We start from the raw sequence: 20596 nt of genomic DNA on the forward strand, positions 1-20596 counted from the left end.
TGCTTGTGTGACATCTTGTGCAACTGTTTCAGGCAGCCATAGTATATAGGGAGGAAAGTCCTAGGTGCTGCACAACATCTTGCAGAAGCAGAACTCTGCCAAGTCCATTTGTCATTCTGCTTGTGCATCATGGGACCCAAACTATTGTTTGTTTGAGGGACATTTTGAGAGGATTGAGGAAATCAGCAAGTCTGAAATGCCCATCCTGTGCTCAAATGTCTAACTTACAAACAGCCATCTCTAAGCCGTAAAGAATATGTGCTATTTTCAGACCTTCGTCTACAAGATCTCACCATATGGGGAGATAAGAATATGTCTGAACTGGCTCTTTGCCATTCTCTTCAGTTTTCGCAAAACAATGTTTTGTCTTTTATATCCTGATTAGCAAACAAGAGTTTTTTAACACTTGCCCTATTGAATAGGGCCCCTTTCATATGAATTTTAATGTGTATTATTTATTTATTTATTTATTTATTTATTTATTTATTTATTTATTTATTTATTTATTTATTTATTTATTGAATTTGTAGACCGCCCCATCCCCGAGGGGCTCTGGGCGGTGCACAACAATATTCATTATTAATCCCTGCAAAGGGATTATTTCAGGCATAACATTTGACATCTTCAAAACAACGGTTTGAGAATCTGGAATACATTCAGATCCTCCCATATTCAGATCCTCCATTTATGCGATGCAATTCCCTACCTTTTTCTCAGCAAACTATGGTTCAACATTTTAAGAGAGCTAGGCAAACTAAAAGCAACACAATACAGTTCAAAACTCTAAGCCACACTGAAATAGGTCCTGCAGCGTCAAAGATATTAAACAATCACAATGACTGTTGTCAGTTGTTTCTTATCTTAAGATAAGATCTTTCTTCAAATTGGAAGGCATGAGTGCTCTGCACAGTGTATTACATTGTCTTTTTATCAGACCATTTTCCACTCAAAAGTAGGCTAAAAGAACATTTTGCGACTTCAGTCTATCTTATTTTTGGACACTTTTAATCTGAAGTGCTCAATAGGATGAAAGAGAAATTATTCCATAATAACATGTTCCCTAACACTCAAACTTTTCCATTTCCATTTCCAAAGACAGATGCTACTTGCTGCTACTTTTGAAAGATGCTACTATCTCCACCCACTACTTTCTGCCAAAACTTTTTAAATGTGAAGCATCATTATATGGTGAACTAACCTCATTCAGTAATACAGTGCAGTCATTAAAACATATAACTTTTGTGCATTTCTGGTTAACGCAAGTCGTTCAACATCCAGGACCTAAGCTCAATGGCTCCATCCAAGAGAGAGAGAGAGAGGAGAGAGAGAGAGATTGGGATTCACCCTTTCTGTAATTACATTTTCTCCATCAAGGAAATGGGTAATTAGTTTTGCTGTTGATTGGCCTGAAACCATCGCCAATAACAAAGCAACTACTTGGTAAGTCTTTTGTATTAACCACAAAACAGCCACACATGGGGTACAAGCTCTGTCACCCCCACAGCACAGGGAAACAACTGATCATGCTCTGGTCTGCACTATGAAGAAAGGTGAGTTTAAAATGAAGTAAATAAATAATAAATATAGCTGAAGATGGGGGTAGATAAAAGATAGGCTGGTGAATGGCTGAGAAGACAATGAGGCAGGGGAAGGGAAAGAGGGAATAATGTGGGGAGAGGGATAGACAGGAAAAGGGGGTGGGGGTGCAACACACCAGGTGTGTGCCCCTGTGGGGGTATGATGAGGGCATTCCGGGGGCGTGGCAGGGGTCTTCCAGGGGTGTTCCGGGGCATTGAAAACGGAGGACGTATCGGTGCACAGGGCACTTTTCCTCCTTGCTCTGCCTCTGAAAATGAGACACCACCCCACAAGCCATTCAGTGTTTTTTCCCATGCAAGTGGGCCTGTAAAGGCCTCCTCCCACAGCCCCACTGTCACTGCCTCAGCTGGAGCCACTTCAGGTGCAGCAAGGCCTCCCCCCCTCCCCCAAAGAGCCTGGGATGGGGTGTCCTGTTCAGTCCTGGTCCAGGTACTGGACTTGCTGCTGACTTAATAGTTGTCTCAGCCAAGGAATAGGACCCCAGAGCTTTACTGTTACTAGCCTGTTCATTCCTAGCAATTGATACAGGGTTTGAAGCAGACTTAATCGAGAGTTGGTTCAGACAAGGAATAAGACAGTCTTGCAATGTTCCCCACTGGAAGGTTGGCTCAGGGAAGGAATAGGACAGCCCAACAAGGTCCCAAGATACTTAAGAAGTGTTACTGGCTGAGTGAGAAGGAGTGTGGAGTTGTAGTCCCATCAGCCCCTCTGTACCTGAGAAATCGCATCTTTTGAATTACATCTCCCAGAGTCCTTCACTTTTTTTGGTTCAACACCAGGAACACACTGTTCAACTATATCATAAGATAACATAATACATTAATTGTAATCATGTCTGGTGTGCAAGATGCACTATTTGCTTTCATGTACTTTATAATGTCTACCTTCTGGTTTACTAACAACCACAAATTCTGGAGATCTGAGGTTCTCTTAAGTCAGAGTGGATCTCAGCAAAGTTGGGAAAGCTTCTCTCTGAAAATCTAGAGAGTTTTTGCTAGATCTTGACGCCCCCACCAGTCTGATTCAACAGAAAGAAGCTCTTGTGTATAGTATTTATGCTACATACATAGAGTACATATCAATACAAACTGCAATTTTCCAGTTCATGGCACCAGAGCCCTGATTCAATGCTTGAAGAGTGTGTGTTTGACACTGCACTGCTCTCACGAGCAGGTTTTTATTCAAGTGAACTGGCACTTGATCAGTGGAACTGACTGTGTGTGACAGCTACTGAGCCAACTACTGAGCAGCCTAGGGAAAAAGCTAGTCTTCTTTCTCATTTCTCTCTCAGGAAATGTTTCAAAAATCAATAGTGTGAGGCAAATGAGCAAGCTTCAGACAAATGTGGTTTGTAGTTCATGATTCAGGAATGATATTTTGAATCTTCATCTTCTTTGCCCCAGAGTAGACATAATTTTCTGACCTCATACTCCAAGTGTGTGTGCATACACTTCCTAAAGATGAATCTACAGGATTGGGGTATCAAATGTAACTACCAGGGCCTATGTCTACCTCTTTAGGGGCCCCAGTGCTGTCTGGGGCACCCCTACTACAGTCCATATTTATCACATATTCTTAAAAACTGGAGTGCCACGGCCCTTAATGGTATTGTGGCTGTCTTGGTAGGAACATTGCTGCTTGTTCCAGTATCCCTGGGGTAGGGATTCCAGCAGGGATGGCACTGGTTAGGGATGATGTTGATGTTAAACCATAAACCAAGATTATTTGATAGCAGGAGATGAGAGTGCTCCCAACCAGCATTGAACACAAGACCACCTCAGTTGTTGCAACTCCCCCCTCCCCCCGCACGTTATAGAAAGAGATAAAAATATGAATAAATCATTGAGTCCAAGTCTGGTATTGGGCTGTTAGAATTGTTTTCCACTTTATCAGTATGATACTACATAAGGCTATTAGGTCGAATGAATTGTTTGGAGGCTATGGGACCTGAATAAATAAAAGCCATGTGGGACAGAGGCTACAGGAAGGACATAAGAGTGAGCAAGAGGGATCCAACCCAATGTAATTAACTTTGGAATATACCCTATCACTTTGCTCAGCTAAGTATTGAGCCTCTCCCTTTCTATCCCAAAGAATTTTCCTCCAGCTGCAGAGGCTCTTATTCTAGAGGAAGATCCCTGCTGCTATTAGAAAAAGGTTGAATAGTATGGTAGGATACAACTCTCATCATGTACATATTATACATTATAGTTAAAAATACCAATGTATTTTCAATCTGCAATCAAACTCCAATGGTATTTTGTCACGTACAAACTATCCATACACCTATCCCAGTATCTGAAAGCCAGCACGATGCATTGATTAAAGTGCTGCACTAGGATGTGGGAAACCTAGGTTTGAATCCTCAGTCTCCTATGGAAATTTGCTGGGTAACTTAGGCCAGTCATACATTCTCAGTCTCAACCCTGACAAGTATTTGCAAGAGAGATCCCCAAGGAATATCAGGGCATGATGTGAAGGTAGGCAATGGAAAACCACCTTTACATGGCTCTTGCCATGAAAACCCTAAGAAGGCACCTTAAGGCAGTTGTGAATTAACAGCACAACAAGATAGATCCCAATGCCAAATAGTGCCAGACCGAACCACGGTGGGTGGGGGAGCCCTGTTTTTAAGACAACAGTGTCTCTGCTTATCCTGCCAACCCTTGACATGGCCTAGAACTGCAGTTCCAACATGGGGTGCCATTCACTGCATTGACTCGGTGTCACATATAAGGACAAGAAAACCTGTCTGGACTAGCCCTCGCCAACATCAGTCTTGCAAAACAATGTGCCTCACTGTCTTCCTAAAGAGATAAGGAAGAGACAATACAACAGCTTGGGAAAACTAGTTCTCCTCTCCAGCCCTGGTCTACATACCTCCATGAAACAATGAGTATGCTAATATGACTTCATCAAGGAGTTCCTGCCAGCCATTCTTCTAGAAATACTAATCTCATTTTCCTAATTTCTGACTAACCTCTCCCAAGACCACTTTCATTTAAATTCAGCATTGTCTAGAACTTGTGATTGAGTCAGCTTCCTCCTACCTTTCAACATGTCCTTGCTTAGAACATTAAGCCAAGTGTGCAGCCTCCTTTGTCCTGGGAGATCAGAGTCACTTAGCATAACCTCATGGCTCATTCCTCCCTGGAATTAGGCCCCTCAACCAGCACTTAGCGTTCAGTATTTTCCTGGATATCTCTTTCTTTGGTTAATGTCCCCAACATGTTGCGTTCTTTCTCCTACAAGAGCTCAGTGTGGGTCACTGAACTCTGCTTGTTGGACCATTCCATTCCTAGATCAGGTAATTCTTGCCTTTATTTCCCCAAACCTCCTGCTTTTCCAAATCTATCCCCTCAAGTGTATATACATCCTAGGACTGTGTGAATTCTCTGCTGTTTTGATTTGGGTGTGTGTACATTTATTATTTTTACCCTCTTAATAAAACTGTTAAAACTTCCACACCATTCTCCTAAGGATTTCTTGCTGAGACCCATTTGTGTAAACACTGATCTCAAGCTTACCTGACCTCTCATTAAAGCACTAATTCCCCACTCTAAAGGGATCATATCCCAGCATTTTGAGTAATACTAAGGCTTTGAGAGCTTAAGCAATGATGAAGTCATTCATCTTCAGAATAAAACTAAGTCTACAACCATTGTGGCATGGTTGTTTTCGGGGGGAAAATCACAGAATATAGACAATTTCCCATTTTTACTGGTTGTTTCCATGTTCAACCTATTCATTTTGTGTTACAGTTCATTAAAAAAATCCCAACTGACAAACACTCTGTATTCTTGTTTACTTTTCCTTACATTTATGCATTCTTCACAAATGATTATCTTTCTATAGCATATCATCCCCTTCAGTAGATGAGCTGCTACAAAAGTAACTAACATAGTAAAGCAACTTTCCTAATTTTTACAAGTATTTATCATTTTCAATTGTGCTACAAACTCAAATCTTTTATTCCCAGAAGAGGAAATAAAGAATAGTATAGAAAAAAAATTATATATCTAATTCTGAACCTGGGCCCCAGTGAGCATTTCTAAAACTCTATACTAATGGGGAGTTATTTTTTTACACAGGCGGTAATGGGAGGATTGAAATAGAGAGATTTGTTTAAAGATCTGCGGTGACTGAGATATAAGCCATTTCCATAATTAAGGAAGTAGTCTCACATTTTTTTGAGAATTCTCTAGTTTGTCCCTCCTGTGGAAAACAAATGTGGTCACTTTTCAAATTCAATACATTTTATTATTCAGCCATCTGAGCTCATTCAGTGATCCAATTCATTTAATACATCAGCTATCAAGAATGTACAAATACCATAAATTAACAAAATTTCTTCAACAGCAAGAATTTACACTTGTAACTACTTTATCTTAATGGCCAGTCTTTCTATAGTATAAACATTTATTTCCAGGTAGGGACAAGATAACCTGATCATCTTGTGCAGACTTAATAAGACAGTCAAATGATGGACAATATTTTTTTCTTTAACTAATTACGAATAACACTACACAAGCTGCAATCTCTAATTATCCTTCACTATAGGGACAAAATAATCATTTAAAGGAATTTGCTTAAGCTACTTTTGATGTTGGAACATTTCAGTTTGCGAAAGCAAAAGCTCTATTATATTTAGATACAGATAGGAAAAGCACAAAGTTGTTTAATCGTGGGGAAATTAGAGTTAAAGTTAGAGGAAAAGAAAAATCTGCAAGCCACACCATATATTCTGATAGTATGTACTGCAAACAATTTAACTAGTGCCCCAGTCTTTCTCATATCTTAATAGTAATTGAATACAGAATGAAGCACAATTAATTTTCTGAGTTATTACTTTCTTCCATTCACTCTTACAGGCATTTTCAATCATGAAACAGCAGAATTCAAGGAGGAGTATTTGCGACAAATGATTAACCAAAGGTTTATGGCTGCTATCCTAGCAAAGGCTGCCACTGAGTGCAACACCACTTCAAGACTTATAATTATGTCGATCAGTCACTCAAGTAGTCCCAGAATAGCTCTGAGAAATCTCTAAATTTGGATTATATCCATCAAGTCAAATAGGTATTCCATAAAATGATCAGATACTGCTTTGGCCTTTTAGCTCAAATCACAGCAGGAATAAATGGTTTCTCTTTAGCACAATAAAACCAAATAACAGCAGAAATAGACTAGCTTTCACATGTCCACTCTGCAAATTTGCAGTCTGATGTAAGAGGTGTCTACTTACCTTTCAATTCTTTGATTAGAGGACAATTCAATCATGGGAGAACACTAAAGGGAAACCTTCAGTAACAAATAACTTTGGTATTAGATGTTGCACATTCCTCCCTTCTTGCTTTGGCTGTATATGCCAGTCCTCCTCCTTTCAGTATGTCCTGGTTCCACATCAGCTGCCCCATGCTGAGTCTTATTCCTACCCTGGTCACCCATTTGCTGACCTTTCTTTTTGCCTAAATGTTTTATACCAGTTTTCAGAGGCCATCATGAAATTCTATCAAAAGCTCTGGTATTTTTATACATTTGTGCATGGTGAGCTGTTATGGGGGGGGGGGCAGGATCTGCTTCCTAACTTTTTTCAACTTTTCATATTCTTCTGCAAACCTGGGGATTCCACTAGGTATGCAGAAATCTCTACCTTACTCCAGTGTAAGCCCCTTTTATGGATTTCTTGGTCCATGCAGGGGGCTAAGGATTTGATTAGATATCCTTGTTACTGGAAAGTATCCCAATTTATTGAATTATATCTGAGAGGTACATAGTTAGATACTGGATACAAAAGCAGCTTAAAAGCTGGAGTTTCCATACATTTAGAAAAATGCCCAGAAAAATCTGGTTTTTTAAATTATTCCCCTCCATGCAGAGTCTCTGAACTATATCTCAAAGAATGAGGAGGCTCAGAAACGCTGCTAGTAACAGTTATAAGCTACATTTAGAATATTGATCCTAGTTTTTCAACTTCTTTCTGCATTCAGAGATATTATTGGACATTTCCACATAAAATGGGTGAAGTTAGTAATTCCAGTTCTAGGTATTGAACCCTCCCTTCCATTCCTCGATCCCTTCCAGTCCGGCTTCCGTGCTGGGCATGGGGCGGAGACCGTCCTCATTGCCATCACAGATATGTCTGCGATGCAGCTAGACCTCATATGGATCGGCGCTGCTTCAGGCTGCTTTGGATCTCACAGCAGCGCTTTGATGTGGTCACCATCACGCACCTTTTTGATCCACCGCCTGGCAGCCTCTGAGTGCGGGCACTGTCCTTCACGGATTGCCTCTGCTTCTCCAGGGTCGGGTCAGCAGGTACAGCGGGCTGAGGCCTCCCAGAGAGCCCCTAGCTGGGGTCCCTCAGGGGCCTTGTTTTCCCCCGGGCTTTTATTTAACATCTAAGATGCGACCCCTGCTCAGCTGGTGTGGAGGCTTAGCTGGTCTGTCACCACATGGATGACACCCAGCTCATTCTGTTGATGGAGAGGGGCGCCTCTGCCCCTGCAGCTCTACAGCATTGCTCTTGAGTCGGTTGCTGGTTTTCATTGAAGCAGAGTAGGTTAAACTAATCCAACAAAAGACGAGGTCCTCTGGCTAGGCCGGGAGAGGCCAAGGGAATTCCAGTCAGCCTATACTGGAGGGGCCGCTCGGCCCCTCGCATCCTGGCTCGTGAGTTTCCGGGGTCCGCCTTCTGGACTCTGCCTTGTCATCGAGCATTAGGCCCCATGTCACCCAGGTTGCGTTTCATCTTCTTCGCCATAACGGCGTTGGCCCCCTATCTCCCAGACCACCTGGCCACTGTGACCATGCGACAGTCACCCTCGTTAGATTACTTCGTAACTCGCTTCTACGCTGGCCTTCGCGATTGATCCGAAGTTGAAGCTGGTCCAGAATGCAGCTGCACGGCTTCTGACAGGTGGTGGTGATTACTCGTGATCATATCACCTCTGGTGTTATGCCGCTCAACGGCTCCTGTGGAGTTCCGGATCGTCTTCAAGGTGCTGGTGATAACCTTCATGCCTTACGCTGCACATGGGGCTCCTCATATCTACGGGACCGCATCACCCCTTATGTCCACATAGGCCACCGCGCCGCAGTGGCAGAACTACTGGTGACCCCTGGCCCCGCTGACGATGCGTAAGCTGGTTTCCACCCGGGCTAGGCTCCACGCTCTGGCCCCAGCCTGGTGGGAATACCTTACTCCATCAGTCCGGCCTCTGCGACCTTGGTGAGTTCCGCGAGGCCTGTAAGACAGAATTATTCCAATCGGGCCTTTTGGAGAGGCCGGGCCTGGTTTTACTGCGTTCCCCATTGAAAATGCTGTCAATTTCCATCGCTAGTGTCACCTTGGTTGGGCCTTCGCTATGCTTCCAGCACCTGGGCCCACCTGCCTCTCCCTTCTCTCTCTTCACCTTCTCCTTGCTTTTAGCCTTAGGAGCGGGCGCCTGTCTGAACTGTTTTATATTGTTTTATACTGTTGAATAGCTTGGATCGTTTTTAAATTATATGTAACTGCTAGTCCGAGTTTTAATGTTTGCTATAGCTGTCAAGTTGCTGTTAGTGACAGCCATGTTGTTGAGCCGCCTCGAGCCCTCCGGGGAAGAGGCGGCCTATATAAATCTAAAATATAAATAAATAAATAAAATAAATAAATAAATTTGTCCTTCCCTTTCCACTGTACTTTACAAAAATAGAAGGTCAAATCAACTCTGTAATACAGCTGAATAAAATCCTATTGGGCTAATATTCTACAATGAGAACATGATAAATATAAGTAATTTGTTTACAGGGAAGGAAGATGATGAGGTCCCACTGGATGAGACCCAATTTAACATAGTAAACTGTTCTTATTATATTTTAGAAAATGTAAGTATGGTAAGTCTTAAAACTAAGGCGGTACAAATTTCTTAAAGTTACACACAATTTAAAAAAATCAATTCCTTTTAAGATTGTCACTAATCTGTGCCAAGGAACTATGATTTTTTCCTTTCCTTTTCAGTGGTATTTTGTTCAATAATGTGGTAGTGAAGATGATGTAGGAGATGAGGTTTTTTGTTTCTTTTAATTGTCTATATTTTTGTTAGTGGCATTGTTCTCTGTTCCACACTGATAGATTAATTTATATTAATCTAGTTTAATTTATATACACACACACATATAAATTAACTCTAGATTAATTTATATTTTTGACGCTAATAAAGACATGTATTTTGTATTTATGTTGAATGGTTTTGATATACAAATTATACAACATTTTGATATGCAAGTTATATAACCTTCCCCTGCTGGGCTGGGAATGGCTGCCCTTACTCTCCTCACCACTTCCTGTGGTTTTGTGGGCCTCAGGAGGGCCCACGAAAATTCACATGCCTGACTGGGCATGTGCTGGCAGCCCCCTACACATGTCAGGGGCAATACGTCATGATGCACACGCGTCATTACATCATTTAGAGGCCTGGGCCTGCTCGGCTATATAAGCCAGTGTGAGTGGGCCAAGCCCTCAATCGAGCAGTGACACCAAGCAAATCCCCACCCTCCTTGCCCTGTTTGTAAATGTTTATTCATGCATATTTCTTTGTCATAGCCATGTGGGTTGCACATGGGAGACTGATCTAATGTGGGGTTAACGAGTGAGGAACCCACTTTGATGGAATCTCCCTAAGAGGTTTAGGATGGAGCAAGTCAATGGGTAGGGGGCCCAGACATGGGCTACTAGGACTTGCGCCCCTAGCAGCAGCAGGAATCTTCAGGCAGTGGCCCACCACTCATCTGAAATTTCCCACTGCTGCTCCATGGCATTGTGTTTTTTTCCTCAGCAAACGAGCTTGAGGAAATTATTCGCTGGGGGACAGCACTTGCCCAGCTGGTAGATCAGACCCCCAATGCTGTGCCTTATGCTTCTGTTACCTTGTTCCAATAAATAAAATGGCTATGGCCAATTTGTTTTATTCCATAAATAAATGTGTTGTGTGGTGTTATTCTGGTTGGGGAACAAGATGAGGGTCAAGTCATTCCCTAGGCTGGCAATAACAAGAAAGCACTACATTCACTACTTAAGAACACTGTACTAATGATCACCTGGTAAATCTCTCCCCCCAACACAAATGAGCCGTGCAACACAGCAGGATAACAGCTAGGGAAAGAGTCTACTGATGTGCATTTATAATACAAGTGCAGCCACACACAAAAGAAAATCCAGTACATGACACGAAACAACTGTGTAATATGATGCAAGTGTCGTAACTGGGCTCCATTAGCTAGAGTTGTCCTCAACTAATTCTACTTTCTTCATTTCTTGTTTTGCAAATAGCTTATAGCACTCAGCAAGGTAACATAATATAGATGTACATGCACAGCAGATTTCAAAGAAGGTAAGAATTAGATTTCATCATCACAGTGATACTGCTTTCCTTAAGTCCCATAAAAAAGTTCCCATTGTCAGTCACAGATTGCCCTGCAAGGAACATTTTATCCATTATCCAACTGGATCAGAACCCAGAAATGAGCCACCATTACAGAGGTTTCAGTTAATAGAATGTTCCCAGTTCCACAGGAGACTCCCCCACCCCCAGCTTTGCAAAGGTCATAAAGGGAACTGTCACATGCCTGTATGGTTTGACCCATTTTCAGAATTTTCAGAATTACATGTCTGGATTCCAACACTGATCTCCAACTAACTACTAATATTTGCACAGGAGATGTGGCTTTGTAGTCGATGCTGACTATTTGCAGCAATTGTTCATGCAAATGGCAATTCCATAGTACCCTAAGAACCAGGAGTTGTACAACAGTCCCAGGGTTACCATCCTCCAGGGCTGTACAACAGTCCCAGAGTTACCAACCTCTCCCAACCCCAAACCCTGCCTTCCTCAAACTCCCGCCCCCAAAATCTTTAGGTATTTCCCAATTAAGAGCTGGCAGCCCCAGCCCCACATACTCTGGGAAGTGAAAGTGGTGTCCATCAAGTATATGAACTATTAAATGGCTTCATGTTAAATAAAGCCCTTCAATATTTGTGTTTAGTGTCATTATCTTGAGAACCTTGAGAATTTTAGAGAACATCTGGAGGATGAGGCAAAAACTATTTTAAAAAATTCAAGATAATGCAAGTGAATTCAAAGATACCTCAGCAGTCTGAATAAATTAATGCAGTACCCTTAAGACAAATGAATCCTGGGATACAAATCCAGCCCAATAAGGCATATAGGTTTATATCTGCTTTTCCTAATCAAAGGCAGTGCTGTAGTAAAGGCCAAGAAAAGATAGTTCATACAAATTCAGATATGCAAATATGTATACAAGTTTATACGTGAGCTGAAAACATAGCCATTAAATGACTGAACTGTGAATCTACAAGTCAACTGTTGTTTCTTGAAAATATTCATGACATGATCACAGCCATCCAGCTGCAATAATACAGTATTACTAAGATTATCAATATAATCTTATGCAGAGTTATTCTAATCTAAATATTTTGAAGACCACAGGTTTAGAAGGCAGTAGCTCTGTGTAGGACTGCATGGTAGGCATATGAGGGGCTTTGAATGATGTCAATGTTATATGCATGATTGAATAATATTACTACTGCAAAATAGTTTGTTAGCTCATGTTTCTTTTATTTCACATCCAAGCTTCAGGGGCTATAATAATAAAAGCTGTTTCAGGCTTTTGTGAAAATTCTTATGCGAGTGCTCTGCATAGTTCAACTGGCAAATATCAAAATAGGCCTATAACTAAATAATTTCTAATAAATATTAATATTTTATATAAACATAATGTGCAGAAGTCTAAAGAAGCAACAACATAAACAATTCCCAAATCAACAGAGGACTTTTTTTAAGGCAATTGGATGACATTTTCCAATCAGTATTGGAGGCTATAACCAACTGCTTCATTCCCTCAGCTAGCAATTATGTTGTTGGGTATTATTGCTGCTATTTAGCTTACTTTTTTCTCCTGAAAAGGGCAGAATAAGGTCGGAACATAACAATGCATAATAAGCCACTATCTGCAGATGCTGAATGTAGCCATAATTGCTGTAGGTCAACTTGCCATTACTGACAGCCTTTCCTGTCAGTTACCAAACTGCAGAATACATCTGAACATAATGTTCTCTTCCTAGCAGTGTCTCTGGTTTGTCAGTCACAGACTCTAGCGAAGGAACACCTCCTTTGCCCACAGCCAGCCTCAGCAAGGAGAGGAGGCACAGCTTATGTTATGTAAAATACTCCAGTGCAATGTTGCAAGGTGAGACAAACTCCAATCAATAAGAAAGCATAAGTTCATCAAAGAACACTCAATACTATGCTTCACACAAACTCAGTAAGGATAGGTGAAAAATCCAGTTGGTGCTAGAACTGAAATATACAATTCCAAAATAAATTTGAGAGTACACAAACAAATGACATGGCACAACTTTTTACAATAATTGTTGCTCAAAGCAGACTCAGATTTAGCTTCCCAAGTTTCACACTTCAATTTGCATTTTTTGCTTTGTTTTGTAAAGAGAAACACATTCCTTTCAGCAATGTTTCTTTGCTTTCCTAGTCAATGTGGCACATTTTCATGTCCACATCCAAAAACTCTTCACATCCCATCAACTTTAACTCCATCCCACTAAAAAGAACCTGGAAAGAAACTCTTCCCAAAAGCTTTACCAGGTGCTGGCAGTTTAGCTCCTTTTTTCTTTGAACTAACTACCTTTGGGACATCACAGGCATGGCATTCTCTGCAGAAGACTCAATTGCGACTTTTCTAAAATACAGCAACATTCATACCAAATCAGAAACACTTTCATAAACAGGAAAAGAATATTATTTTTCCTACTATAGACAAATAACTGCCCCCTCACCACAAAGTATATTCCTAAATCATACATAGTTAAAACTACCTTGTTTGTAGCCAAAGAATTACAATATTAGGAATATAATGAAGAGTGATGTGGCACCTCAAAACCAACAAATATATTGGGTCATAAGCATAAAAGGCGCTGTGGCATGGTGGTAGAGCATTGGACTGGAGCACAGAAGGTCCCAGATTCAACCAATGGTCTGATTCAATACAAGGCAGTGAGCCACTTCTTTAGATGCATTACTTCTGATCACACCACAAGAAAATATATGCAAATTATACTGCATACGCTTTGTTTTTTCAGTTGCATCAGATAAACATATACCCATGTAGAAATAGTAGGAACGATATTATTACTTACCAGGTAAAGATAAGACAAAGTAATGTAGATATTAAAATCAGAACTTGGTTGAACATTGCAGATTGTGTGCGCTGGATAGCTCTATGGAGGTCATTCTATATCAGAAGAAAAAGGAAAGAAGTACGGTGTTAAGACATCCCACTTATACTCCCTATCTAGTCATATATCTGCTTCTGAGCATGACTATAAAATATAGATAATTCCACAAAATAGCATTTATAGAGAAGAGTGATATTCCCAATGAGCCTAGGGGAATTCCAGGTCTTTCAGAGAAATCTAAAAACTTTAAAATAAAATTCAGGGATGTTTAAGAGTAACACAGTCCTCGTTCCCAGAGCCATCTCCGAACTTAATCCAAAACCCAAGAATTCTCGATTCAGTACCAAGGACAGAGACCATAAGAAGAAAGAAGTGTGGCAGCATAATATGAGCCCTTTAAAGCCTCATTTCAATCCTTACCAATATCTGTTTAGCCCACCCAAGGCAAGAAAGAGGGCTGTAGGTACAGCCTAAGATTCCCATGAGATTTCATAAGACCACATGTTCTTGAGAGACATCAAGTGACTTGATTGAGCATATATCCCCTACTTCACAGGTGTCAAATAGAGCTTAGAAGGCCACCAGTGAGAAGGGTGCTTGGTTCTCTCGCCAAGCTCTTTAGGAGAGATCTAGTAGAGAGGAGCAGGAAACAGGTGCTGCAAACACCCTCCACTTCCAAACTCTCAAGGTTTTCAAGCCCAAAACAGCATAGAAAAGGACACAATAAACAAGGGAGTCAATTAGAGCAGTGCATCCCATACAAAGGATTTTTACAAAGCCACAAACTGGAGAGTCAATCTCTGCACTTGGCCAGTTGCAACTTTAAAATAGTCACTCATGACATAACATCATGACTGCTATTTCAAGGAACAATCTCCGCAATTATTTCTTAGTTAGAAAAGATGTCTAGAACTAGTGGGGAAGTTGCCCAGCTTTCCACTCCAAGTCCTGCAAAATCAACTGAACAGAATATGGGGAAGGGAGGAGGTGGCAGTAGTATGGCAGGTGGGCAGGCAGACATCCAACCAACTGATGTAGCAATGAGGAAGGAGACAGGCAGACAGTGGGCAGTTGCAGGGACACTGAGAAAGGAAGGAGCTGGCAGCAGTGAGAGTAGGTGAGGGAGTGAAGCAATAGGGAAGAAAGGAGGCTGGGAAAGATAGGAAAAGTCATGGCAGTGCTGTTTGGACTAGAAGGGAGACTATGGCCAGTCCAGCACTGAATAGCCCTGCCAAATCAATGGGTACCATGTCACAGGGGCAGAAAGTGGTGGTCAGATGAGGTGGCCAATGATCATTCTATGTGTTTGGTCAGTGAGGAAGCCTGTGGCCAGTTGCACTACTTGCAAGCAGCATACATAAGTCATCTTCCTGCAAGGTTATTTAAAACGACTCACAAGGTAACTTTTTTGTTGTTTTAAGCAGAAAAACCACCTAATCAAAGCAGATCCTGCAATAAGAGAGGGATATAATACATCACAATGAACCCAGACTAAATACAATGAGGCAGCGGTTAGGCCAACACAAAACACTCTGAAATTTAAGACAGCATAGCAGAAAGTTTAATTAGCTGGAATCACTTCTGAAATAAAAGATAAGTCCTTAGCCTAACAGAAGAACTGCTAAGGAAGGGGACAAACTATACCACTTTAAGCAGAGAGTTTGTTTATTTTAAGTGTGTATTTTACTACTAAGGGGCTTCCAAAAAGCCACTGCCTATGTTTCAATGCCTTGACCTGGATCTCATCTGATCTCAGAGGCTAAGCAGGGTCTGGTTAATATTTGGATGGCCATTGTCCAAGGAATACCAGGGCAACGGTGCAGAGGAAGGCAATGGCAAACCATCTGTGAATATCTCTTGCCTGAAAAACCGTATGGGGTCAGTATAAGTTGGCTGTGACTTGATGTCTCATACACAAATATTACATCAGATCAAATGTGATACAAAAATACTAAACACCTAAACAAGAAAGCATTAACAAAGTGTAAGAGATGGAAGGAAAGTATGGAAAAATACATCCCGTGATATACACAGGTCAGTTGTGATGTCAACCTAGCAGAGTTACACTTTTGTACAAGCCTACTGACTTCAGTGGACTCAAAGTGGTGAGACTCTGCTTAGGATGGCACTTTAAAGTTTTAATTAAAGCTTTAAAGTTAATAACCTGCACCTTGCATTGGAACTGGAAGCATTCAGGGAGAAAGTATAGATGCAGTAGAATAGAGAATAATATGATTTTTTTCATCCAATCACAAGAGAAGGCGAACCAGAGAATTCTGTTCCAATTGAAGCTTGTGGAGCATCTTCAAGAGCAGCCCAACAGAGCAGTAATAGAAATGTTCTAATACAGGGTACAGAGCCTGCCCAGCAATTTAGACCAATTTAGATCAGAGGCCCTTCTCTGTGTGTATTCAGAATCTCCTCACAGCAAAAAGAAATGTGGGTGAGGCCAGCAGTGATTCATAGTTTCCATTGTAAACTTGGTACCATAAACACATTACCATGCACTATGGACACTATATCATACACCATATATCAGATAATGAAGGCACCCAGGGCGGAACTTCTGGATCCATGCTTTTATGGGAGCACAATCCTTCAGTTCATCCTTACAACAGCCAAATAATAGTAATTAGTATTCCCATTTAACATATGAAGATCCAAAAGTAGAAAATGACAGGGGCAAAATTGCCCCAAAAGTCTATAGTTCTACTACAAGCTTTTGAGTTCAAAGCATAATTCAGAACTCCCTACTGGACTGCGATAATGCACAATGATTGCCTAAATTTGCTATTGCTCTAGTTCATTATGCAGTACCTGAACTTTGCAGAATGTTCATTCAGCTGTACAAAAATTTTAAGTTGACAGCATCATTACGTCAAGGTTGGTCCTAGATCTTTTGTTGCATATGTTTTCAACTGCTCTTAAATTTGCCAGCTGACCAAACACACTAAGCTGAAATAATTGGACCACTGTTGTTCTTTGGCCATATCACTATGTTCTGCTTTTCTTTTTTGATGTTTCAGAATGCCAGGTGCCATAACAGTCAGTTATAATAGCTATTTGCTAAACTGGGACCTCTCCAGTTCCTAGCTCTACAGTTTGAGTGACTTTCTAAATATTTAGTACCAGAAAAAAGAACACCTGTCAAAGGGATTAATGCTGGACCAATGGTTTTATTATAAACACAGACAATGCACTTGAATTCCTAAAAACCTGAATCTAATTAAACTACAGGGAGGTAAAACAGAAGGTTTGAAATGCCGACTGTGAAACAACTTCAACATGTGAAAGGCAGTCCAAAAAGCAATTAAGCTGACATGCTTGGATTTAAGCCAATTTACTCCTACCAATTTTCATTGGCTCTATACAGGCCTGAAACTAAATCCTTTCATTTGACCACATAGTGTATCAAGCTTTTATGTTTACTGATTTGTGCACCAACCCATACTGAAAATTGTAAGCAGGTATTTTCAAAATGAATCCATATCTTACTGCTTCGTTACACTTACAATCATATTTTCCAAAGCATGCTTGGCAAGCCAGCAATTTAAAAATACCGGAATGAATAAGTTTCTTAATGAAGGCCAAAAAATCTGAAAGAAAAAAGAATACAGACAGTCACTAAGCATATCTTCTCAAATTTCACAGAATACTTTATTTTTAAAAGATTCCCATTTTTTTCTCTCTGGCATTCAAGATATTCTTTTATCGCCATTTATCTCTTCTGGTAAAGGCTACAATCATAAACAAACTTAGCAGACAGCAAGTTATTATACCCTGAAAATGCTTCGTTCTGGTTGAAACCACTTCTATGGGAAAGATATCAGTGCTGGAAGCTCCTTCTATAAGGAAAGACAAATGAATCATATACAAATGTAGGATCCTCTTTAACCTGATCGATGGCAATTCACCCATTATAAAGTTGGTGTGTATCTCACATATCCTGATGTGGAAATGAAATCAAAATGAACAGTGAGAAAGAGCTTATGCCTTTCCTTCATTCTAGTTTCTTGACCTGAGATGGCCCTGGTACACCTGGTATTTGTCCCATGCACACTTTGGAATTAAGTTTCCAACATGGAGCTCCCAGGGCATATCTGGCTGACATTTCTGGAGCATACAGATGGAGGACCCAGGGACTTTTTAATGTGGGACTTACCTCCAGTCTTTTTGACAGAGAGTACATCATCCATGCAACTGTTAAAAATTAGAGTTTCATCCCCCGCTGATGGATTTTTATAGGCAGTTTTGTTTGTTTGGCATATGATCTAGTGAGCTTGAGTATATTTAAAGGGTGAAAGCAAGTTTTCATAACTTTGAACACCCAATAATTCCACCCTGCCTTCAAATTCATGTAGAATATATATCAGGGCTATTAACCACTAGTGCTCAATTAAACAGCTGTTTTTAAGCCCCTGAGTTTAAATAAGTTGGCATAATAGCCAAACCTCAGGACAAATACCTTTTGAGATAAAGAAAGTAAAGATCATGATATCATCCATTATAGAGTACTTCAGATAATAGGTACAGTACAATAATTAAGTAAAGGAAGACAAATCCTGTCCACAGGCTCACAATATAAAGTTACAATGTAATGTGATAAACAGACACTACCATTCATTGTTAGAACAATACATTTTAAAAAGTGCTACAACATATCAAAGCCAAGAAGGTCTTAAGTCATACATCTCGGCTCCACCAATTAACATTTGCTCTAATTTAAACTGGTTCCAACTAATTGCAACCAAAGTATTGCTTGATTATCTACCAATTAAACCAATTCAAGCTTGTGTCTCTAACAGAAATAATCACAGAAAAAGCTTCAATTTTTTTAAAGAACCGAACCACTGTTTGCACCACTGTATATGATTAACCAGCAAACTCAAATGTTCAGACCACAGAAATGCAAAGAGAAACTTACCGTAATAATGAAAGGAATTGCATTGATAATTTCCAATAGGAAGGGAATCCGCAAAACTTGTTCCCACATGTTTCCCTTTTAAAAAAGGTTTAAAAAACATAACACATCAGTAATCAACTTTTATTTTTGACCTTAAATATTTTGTTTGACATATTACAAAATTATACTATTATGCCTGTGTTCGGGGGCGGGGGTAACCCCCTCCCTGGACTTGCCTGCCAGGTGGCCCGGCAGCCTCACAGCCTCGGCCAGGCCTGGATCCCTCCCGCCCGCCGGCCTCAACAGCGACGACGGGGCCAGGACCCAGCTGGTCAGTGATGACAAGGCCAGGACTCGGCTGGCTGGTGAAGACATGGCCCAGGAGGAGGCAGACGACACTGAAGGGACAGCTGGGGGGGCGGAAGACTCAGCCGAGCCACCTGCGGTGGCAGGAGGACATGGCAAGGGAACAGATGGCTCGGGGCCTGGAGGCTCGCCTGAGCCGTTTGCCATGGCGGGAGGATGAGGCAGGCCCAGACCGGGGGAAGCTGCAGCCTCGGCAAGGGGCAAGGTCAAGCTCAGCCGCCAGGGCGGGTGAGGCAGCAGGGGAAAGGGCATGCTCAAGGGGGTTGGGCAGGGTTTTTAGGAGGAAGGCAGAGGATGGAGGGGATAAAAGAATGGGGGAGAAAGGAGGATGGGAGGTTGAGAATGGGAAAGACAGAGCAGGGAAGGAAAGGGGGTGGTTGAGAGTAAAGGGGGAGCAGGGTAAAACCGGAGGGCAGAAGAGAGAGTGGAGTCTGGGAAGGAGCAGAAGGATGGGAAAGCTGGTAGAGAGAAAGAGCGAGAAAGAACAAGGAGGCCTACGGGGAGGGCTGGGAGACGGGCAACCCCAACCTCCTGCCGTACTAGACTCTCTTAGGCTCAGGCAAGCTGTGGCTACAAAGGTCGTCACAATTAGTCCACTCCCCGCAGAACGGGAGTGAGGACGGGGGTTCCAATACCCGGGAAAGGGAAGGCGAGTTGGCACCAGGGTCCTCGCTAGGGACCCTGAAGGGGGAATGGGGCAGCTTGGTATTACAACACTTTACAAAAATTCAGCATATTAACAGCACATTCTAGCTACTCCTATCAGTTAGAAACTACACAAATATTTGCCCTGGAAAATACATTTTGAAATCAGCAAATAACCACCTGTATTTTATGACATAGGCACAATGTGAGGGAGCTACCTGACTTTTATTTGTGTGTAACTTTTTTTGCCATCAAATTACAATTGACTTATGGCGAACCCATAGATTGTCAAAGTGGTTTGCAATTGCCTATCTCTACATTGTGATCCTAGAGTTCCTTGGTGGTCTCTAACACAAATACTTTCCAGAGCCAACCTGCTTAGCTTACAAGATCTGGATATCCAGGGCAATCTAGGTCAGGTCCATAAACGACTTATATGTAAGTAGTTTTCAGGAATTCTGGGTCCCTCCTTTCCTCCTTTCCCCCAGTTGGCTCAGACTTCCCTCAGTGAGTACACACTTTTTAAAAGAAGTGTCATATGTTCACTTGATATGCAGTGGTCTGTAGACAAGATGTGTACTATTGGGTCCTAATGAATATCATTTGTGAATTTTGACAGATGCTGGTAGAGTTCAAAAAGATAGTTTTTGGTTTGTTATCATTTATACCAGCCTATAAAAATATGTTTTCCTTTTTTTCCAAAACCTCTCAACTATTGCTGATGTTAGAGATCTTTTCAATCAAGGAGCTGTCCATGAAGCAATTAACATCCCTGCATAACCATGAAAATATAATGTGTGAATTCACAAAGCAATTTATGTATTCTGCAC

The 20596-nt window shown here is 41.3% G+C and overlaps 1 protein-coding gene across 1 annotated transcript in view; it reads right to left on the bottom strand.

Annotated features, from left to right (window-relative positions):
- Positions 1–20596, bottom strand: part of KCNT2 (potassium sodium-activated channel subfamily T member 2) — a 252026-nt gene that overhangs the window by 105812 nt on the left and 125618 nt on the right. Inside the window, exons 7-9 of the mRNA XM_048498157.1 lie at positions 18777–18851; positions 17365–17448; positions 13814–13908 (exon numbers count right to left, since the gene is read on the bottom strand). Of these exons, the coding sequence (XP_048354114.1) occupies positions 13814–13908; positions 17365–17448; positions 18777–18851 (254 nt within the window). The remainder of the gene's footprint in view (positions 1–13813; positions 13909–17364; positions 17449–18776; positions 18852–20596) is intronic.

Source organism: Sphaerodactylus townsendi, linkage group LG05 (assembly GCF_021028975.2).
Source record: "Sphaerodactylus townsendi isolate TG3544 linkage group LG05, MPM_Stown_v2.3, whole genome shotgun sequence".
Classification (NCBI taxonomy): domain Eukaryota; kingdom Metazoa; phylum Chordata; class Lepidosauria; order Squamata; family Sphaerodactylidae; genus Sphaerodactylus; species Sphaerodactylus townsendi.